Raw genomic sequence first — 8,170 nt, forward strand, 5'->3', positions numbered from 1 at the left:
TGAACGTTTTAGTTAAAAGGGTGTCCCCATGAGAATCGTAGTTGCATTTTAACATGAGGAGACAATAATTTCCTATCATTATTTCCCTTGTCATGACAATAAAGAAAAGTCAGTGACAGGCAATGAGCAATGTAGGCTTGGGCCTACTTTCACACATGACCAACTTTATCAATGGCCCGAAAAATCTTGATTCATGATTCAGGTCCAAATATACTGCAAAAATTCATGAGGATTGAATCTAGTGAACGCCTGAAAGAGGTTAATCCCCCGTAATATGGTGAATTAGTGTTTGAATTCTTGCTGGAACAAGTGCTTATGCTTATTAGCTGATAGTATTTCGAACAAGATTGTATCCAATAAAAAAATACTTATGCCTAGGAAAAAAAAAACTACAACAGGTACGGTGGGTAGAAAAATCTTTCAAAGCATCATATAGATAATAATTCGTATATAATTTATATAATATTGAAAAAACCGTATGAAATATATGAAGTGAAATTATATATATTACTTCATTTAAAATATAAAAAATATTTTTCTAGTACTTTTATCTCTCCATGTATATTGATTATTTGAATATAGATCTACAAACTTTATTGAAAAGAAATGTGAATTATGTGTAATATCAATGCCCGCAGAAATTCTAGTCACCCATGATTCTTTAATTCTGAACCACATTTGCCTTTGGACTTGCTTTTTCCCCTTCAACCATAGAGCAAGCCTATCACGGGTTTTATCATTGTCTACATCTTTATTTTTTGGAAAGAGGAAAACTTTAGTGAGAAAGTCTTCGAATATGGTCTCCTTATGAGGCAGACTTCAGAATAAATTTTATTTGAATACTAAAACTTTCATGTGGTCATGCAATGACAATTCACACAAAAATAATGGAGGGTCATTGGTGACCACTCGTTCATTAACTAAGCACACAGATACGATCCCTTTAGTAAATTTCTCGTCATTTAGATCGCAAAATGAAGAACAAAACAGCATCTCATAAAATATATTCAAGCAGTCCAATAAATGTCTCCGCCAAACTCAAATCTTACGAGTTGGGGAGAAGATGGATAGGGAATTGACACAGGAATGCTAATGCAACTACGGCTTCTTACTCATAAAAAGCTACTTATGCAACACCATATTTATATTATAGTTTCACAATTAATGATTAAAAAGTAGCGTAAATCCACACACAGACAAGCTAACTAGTCATTTTACTTCTTGGTTTCTGACGAGCCAGAACTTCTTTGCCAAAACTTGAAGTTCAGGGTCCTTTTCTCCAGCATCTTCTCCACCTCCTCTATTGGGAGCCCTTTGGTTTCTGGCACGAAAATGATGACAAAGACAATTGCTGCAACAGCGACGAAACCAAACAGCATGAATGTCCAGGCGGTCCCAATGGATTGTGTCAAGGATAAGAAGGACTGGGACACAATCAGATTTGACACCCAAACTGCCGTAGATGCCATCCCTCCACAGATTCCTCTATACCTCAGAGGATAGATCTCGGAGTTGATAACCCATGGAACAGTTCCCATGCCAGGTGAGAAGAACAGAATGTAAAGTGCAAGCCCCAATATTGCAACCCAACCTGCTTTGCTAGGACACCCTCTAGTGTACCATAGCCTGTGCTCATCATGGCATTGATCCTTGGTTGTATCATTAGAGATCAAACATGCCCCAGGCAGAAGCTGCACAAGAATTTATGATGAACCACTCAGAATGATGATGCTTAATATCTTAAAGCAGTAACAAGATTAATCATTATCTCTGAGGATTTGTGATATCTTACCTTGTCAGCTCTAGAAGCACAGAACCCACAGTCTGCAGAAGCCTTCAGGCACTTCATGCAACTCCATCCACCATTAAGATCTGCGCTGAAATTAGGGCAGATAGTACCATTGAAGTGTCTGGTCTCAACGGTGCTAACGACTGGGGAGTGCGTTTCAGTCTCATGGAAAATGACAGTCAAAAGAGCAAGGGAGACCGCAACCCCGGACAAACTGATCAAAGCAAGCTTCTTCCTTCCAGTTCTATCAATGAAATATATGCTCACAATAGAACCAAAAGCATTTAGTCCCGCGGTGACGAGGGATAGAAGCAGTGCTGTTTGGTTGGATGCAATGCCTGCTAGTTGAACAATGGTTGGGCTGTAGTACATGACTGTGTTGATACCCACAAATTGTTGGAAGATTTGAAGCCCCATTCCCGCGTATAGTCCTCTCCTTACAGTTTTGGTCTTGAAAAGTTGGACTATGGTGACCTTATCTGATGATTCTGCTTCTTTAACTTCCGCTTCCACTGATTCCTTCAGTGCTTGGATTTCAGTCTCAACTTCCTCCGGTGAGTAAATTCTCCGTAGAATCGCTTCTCCTTCCTCATTTTTACCCTGTTTTGTCATTGACAAAGCAAAAGTTGGATCAATAAGTTTAAGATATGACTTGTTGGAAAATATTCTATGTCGTCAAGTGATCGTGAACGAACCTTTCGGAACAACCAACGAGGTGATTCTGGGAGCATCAGCATTAGAATGATTTGAATAAAAGCTGGCATTGCAGCTACTCCTAACATCCACCTCCATGTTCCTGGTGCCTGAACATACCATTCACACAATTTCACTCAGCAATATCATAAAGTGAGTAAGGTGAAATAATCAAAGACATGATAGTTTCAATTTTACATGAGAAGCATAGATAACAGTGAGAAAAACGAAAGATCTTTTGTTACCTTGGTGAAGGCCAAGTTAATAAGGTAAGAAAGGAACTGTCCGCCAGTGATTAGGAAACTATTAAGGCCCACAAGCGCTCCTCGAACTTTGGTGGGTGAAGCTTCAGATATGTAGAGAGGAGAAGCCATGGAGGCCATTCCAACACCGAGGCCAACAAAAACTCGACCAAAGATGAGAATTGCAGGATTCACAGCAGCCGCCATGATCACGGAACCAGCAAAGAAGAGCGCATCTGCGAGGATGATTGCTACCTTCCTTCCAAAACGATCGTTAATCCATCCTCCAACTGCCGCTCCTATGATTGCTCCAGCCAGTGCCATACTCACTATGGATTCCTGTTTTATCAAACATCACACTTATTTTTACCATTCTGTGTTTCACTGTTCAAATCACTCCCATCTCATGCCACATTTTTTTTTTCTTTTATAAATTTACAGATCGTGATTCGACAATTTCTTTACTTTTTCCTTACTTTTCTTCTAACTAACTCTGAAGTTGAAAAATCAGGAGTACGAGTTCATACTTCTATCTTGTCTTGCGTAATCAATCGGGAAACCCAAAAAAAAAAAAAAAAAAAGTAGTCTCGAAATTCATGATGATAATAATTGCAAAAAAGTAGAATAAATAACCGACGCCTGTTATATAACTTTTTGAGCGTAAGTTACTAAACAGAAGAATCCTACTTAATACAAAGCAACCTGTATCCCATGACAAAAGAAAAAGATACGAGAAAATTTGTATGGGCTGAGAAGTGGATATCTAACTTCGATTTACTGGACAAACGAACTTATTGGGCCAATAAAATAAGAGCCGGTGGACCAGGCCCAACAAGGTTGAGACACCTGTCACTTTTGGTCGGGATACATCTTAGTCATTTATCTTTTGACCAAAAACACCAACCGAAAGTGAGGAATCTGCTCCACCGTTTCCTTCAACGAAAAGAAGTAAATAACCAAATAATTACCATCCCATGATCATAAATTAAACGTATCTCTTCCGTCTAACCCGGATCAGGTGACTGTTGAGAGATACACAGACCAAAAAAAAAAACAAAGATAGAAAGAAAAGGAGAGAGAAAGAGGTTACATAAATAACATTTTTTGCCGATAATAGATCGATATAAATATTACTAAAATTTTTTGGAGTCCGTGAACAGGAAACCACATGTAGCTAGATTAGAATTGAAGCCCCATTCTCCCCGTGACAACAGTCCAAAAAGCAGAGTTGGGCAATATTTCCAATAGTCAGATCAAAATTGCTATTATAATTTGTTGTTGACCATTAAAAAATTTTTATGAAAAATAAGGGTTTTGATATAAACAGTAATAGATATATGTTGTGGTTTGAAGGACAGGCTTTGATTTGTCAAACTGATTTGAAATAGGGAAACCACGGGCTTGTTCTTTTCTGCAACTTGGTGGCTCTGGAATGCAAGGCTTAAAATATGGCAGAAACTCACAAGAAACGAGAGCCTTGGATCACAGTTTAAAAAAAAAAAAAGGTTAAAAAATTTACAGTCTGCGACTCTGGAGAGAAGCATTAATTACCTGCAGCCAGGTCTTCCTATCAACAGCCTTGAAATCATCTCTGATATAGAGGAGAGCCCCAGATATGACACCTGCATAAATAATAAAACAGAGTAAAACAGGCCACAGAAACGCATAAATAAATAAACGTTTCGTAAACAGAGAGAAGCAGGGGAACGAGCCGGGAGCTGGGAAAAGACAGATTTTAACTGGGATCAACAGATTATAAATCAGTGTTAAAGGTTACATATGAAAGAGAGATGATATACCAGTGTCATAACCGAAGAGAAGGCCACCAATTCCAGCAGAGAAAGCAAGGCGAAGAACATAAGGGTTCTTCCACGACAGAGCCAAACATTCTCTGAAAGCCGACATGTCGGCGTCCGTAGGTACCCCTCCTTCCATGATGTGGTCGTCAACGTAACTCAAGCAGAGCCACCACTGACTTAGCTATGCCTGTAGTAATCTTCCGACAGACCCTGTAAAAGGGCACGCTCTTTCTCTTTCTCTCCAAACACACAGACCCTTGAGGGAGAAGAAGAGAGAGGAGGAGGAGGAAGAAGATGAAGAAGATGATGATGAGAATGTGAATGCTAGTGAGTCAGGGGGAGAAGAAAGGGAGAAGAGGGGCCGTGTATTTATAGACTGGAAAACGAGTAAACAATGAGTTTTGACAATCGCAAGTGGTGAATCAATCAATTAAATTAAAAATAATTAAATAAATCAATTATAATCTTTCCGAGATTCTAAATCAAACAGTAATTACGCTACGGAAAGGGGTGGTAATAAATACGATTTCGAGAATGGCAAAAATGTAAATTAAAAAAAAAAATACATGTTTGGCTGTTGGCGGAGGCCGCTACAGTAACCGTAGCGTCTGCATCTTTGTCAAACACCGATCGTAGCCTTCCCATTTTCTCTTCACCCACTTTATCACCATTCAACCGGTGATTATTCTTTCTTATCCGTTTTAACAGAACTGTTTTAAGAGTATGTTTAGATTGACGTGGAATAAAACTGACTTTTAACTCAACTGACTTTTATAATTGAAGTTAAAGTAAAAATCAGTTAGGTTATGTTTGGATAGGTGCTTTTAAAAAGTTAGTTGAAAAAATTAAAAGTTCTTTGGATGATTAATAGAAAAGTTAGTTTAGTTATAAAATGATTGAAAATGACATAGACTTTATTGAATAGTATTGTTTGAAATTTTATGTTTTTAATATGATAATAGTTTAAAAAATACATCAAATTATTATGATAAAATATAAATATTTTATTTGTGAAATTATAAAATAAAAATATTTGTTATGAAGAAAAATTTGAAAACATATTATAGATTAATTAATTAAATATATATAATGGATAAACATGAATATAAATTAAAATTCATTTGGTTTGAATAAAAGCTCATTATGCTAACGAAAGAGATGAGACAGAGGGGAAAATGTGATGGTAAATCTGAGATGCTTATTTTTAATAATCACCGTTTGGAACTACAGTTTGAAAAGTCAGATTTTTCTCCGTTGAGTTCAACTGAGATTGAAGGCCAGAAGTTGGTTGGAAAAGTTAGCCTAGCCAAACAACAGTTTTTCTCCAACTCAATTTGCAACCTTAGTTTCACCATTTTCAATAGATTTTTGGTGTTTGTAACTGTGATCCAAACAAGCTCTAAATATACTACCTCTAGTTTTAAATATAAAAACTAGTTGACTAATTTGATTAGATTAAGAAAATAAGTTAAATTAGTTATTTGTAATAAATAAGTATTGTCTTTTTAAAAATATCCTTATAAATGAAGTTCATTAGTTAAAACTATCATTATTAGAAGGGTTATCTTGAAAAACAAATATGAGAAACAAAGTAGATTAGGGTCTTATATTTAGGATTAAAATAAAAGTCAAACGAGATCTTATATTAAAGATCGGAGGTAGTATTATAAAATCCTCTCTCAATATCATCTTGATCTTATTCATCATCCGCATTCTGATGTTCTTTTTCTAGTTACATTTAATACCTTAATCTTATTTATAATTTGAGATGTTGGTTGGCAAAATAATAATAAAAATTAGGATACTTAAATGCATTATAAATAATATTAAGATACCGATAGTACAATAAATATAACATCAAGGCATTAGACGTATAATAAATAAAACTAGGATATTAGATGTAATTGATAAATAGTAGGAGTGAATTCTTATATGCACATTTGTCCAATTACTTTTATGTCTATTTTTTTGGAAAAAATCAATTTTACCCAATATTATATACATGGTAGTAATATGATCAATTGTAACATGTAGCGTTCAACCAACAATAATTGCATTGACTATTGCGTTGAGGACACAGTAAATTTGATTCCCCTTCAGTGAAATCAATTCCGATAGATTTAATTCCCCTCACGTAAAATAAACTATTTGCCGGCGTCAAGATCAATTATTATTTTAAATTACAAAAAATCATAAATCCTTATGTACATTCATCCAATCACTTTGTCTCCAAAATCAATTAAAAAAATAAAATAAAATTTGCCTAAGATATTGCACTGGCAATGTAATCAATAGTAGCATTAACATGTAACACTCGACAAACAGTAATTAGAATGACTGTCGTGTTGAGTATGACGGATTTGATTCTCCTTTAGTAAAATTAATATGTTGATTTTTTAAGAAAAAAATTACACTATGAAATTAATTTCAATTAAACTTAATAATGCTAACGTTCAATAATTTCACAGTACTGGATATCCCATAGGTTGGCCAAAAAATTGCACCAGTCATCGCATAAAATAAAATAATGTAATGGTCCACAGATATTATATTTAAGAAATAATGAATTAGTCAATAAAAAAAGGTGAATTTAATTTATTTTTAAACAAGATTAATGATTTAAGCATCTCTTCTGGGTTTAATAAAATAGTTAGATGCGTTTTATAACAGAGACAGAAATTGCTTGTGAGTCATGGGAAAAAGAGAAATAATAGGTGCAATTTGGAATGAGCGATAAATAAAAGAGGATAACGGTTCACTTAATTTGGCAATGAACTTACCCAAGTTAATCACGCATTGTGCTATTCGTAGTGGATAATTTATTTCATCTTGTGCACATACATGCATACCATTGTTTGTATTCATATCAATCTAATCTAATGAGATTATTACTTCCAAATTCAAAGAACTGATTTAATTATAAGATTATGGTGGTCGGTGGTCATGCAATTTTTTTATAGCTGATAATATACTTTCCTTTGGAGGTTTAAAAGAGCTTCCTTTTTAAAATACTCAGATAGGAAGAGATACTCTGGTAAAAATAGCATTAAAATATCTTATATCCCAACAGAATTATAACAAAAGAGGAAAAATATGAACTAACGTTGTGGATTTCACCCATAACATATTAATCATCTTTTAAAATATTTTTATGCAATTTGTATGAGCTGTGTTGCATGTTGACGAGCTGATCATTTTTAAAAAAATATATATATAAGGAGAATAAAATTGAAAAATGTTTTTTATTGTTTCATTCCTGGAATATGGATCCTTTTAAAAGAATTAAATAGCTCCTGCATGCAAGCAATGGGACGTTTGATCATAGATAACAAAGAAAAATAAAACCAATCTTGATTGGAAAAATATATCCCTCTGATTCTTAATGTAAAATCTAATTAGTGAGTTAATTTTCACATGTTTATCTTTTTTTTCCTCATTTAACATCATTGATATTTTCTCAATAATAATCAAGTGTGACAAGGATGGAGGGAATTAAAAAAAATGCTTAGGGTATCTTAGAAAAAAAAATATCATATTAACTAATTTAACTAATATTATTAATCTATTTAAATTAGTCAAATATGTTTTGTATTAAGAATCAATGAGTATTGATTTTATAAATAGCAATGGAAGAGGAAGTAATTGTT

At 34.3% G+C, this 8,170-nt stretch overlaps 1 protein-coding gene across 1 annotated transcript; it reads right to left on the reverse strand.

Annotated features, from left to right (window-relative positions):
* Window positions 1-942: 942 nt before the first annotated feature.
* On the reverse strand, window positions 943-4,834 carry LOC114722924 (probable inositol transporter 2). The gene is made up of 6 exons (XM_028909044.1): window positions 4,524-4,834; window positions 4,276-4,346; window positions 2,728-3,063; window positions 2,485-2,592; window positions 1,793-2,389; window positions 943-1,691 (listed from the first exon to the last, which is right to left on the reverse strand). The coding sequence occupies exons 1-6, from the start codon at window positions 4,657-4,659 to the stop codon at window positions 1,215-1,217; spliced, it is 1,725 nt and encodes a 574-aa protein (XP_028764877.1). The 5' UTR covers window positions 4,660-4,834; the 3' UTR covers window positions 943-1,214.
* Between the last annotated feature and the right edge of the window lie 3,336 nt (window positions 4,835-8,170).

This window comes from Neltuma alba, unplaced genomic scaffold, assembly GCF_004799145.2.
Source record: "Neltuma alba isolate B1F8T4 unplaced genomic scaffold, ASM479914v2 tig00012116_pilon, whole genome shotgun sequence".
Taxonomy (NCBI): domain Eukaryota; kingdom Viridiplantae; phylum Streptophyta; class Magnoliopsida; order Fabales; family Fabaceae; genus Neltuma; species Neltuma alba.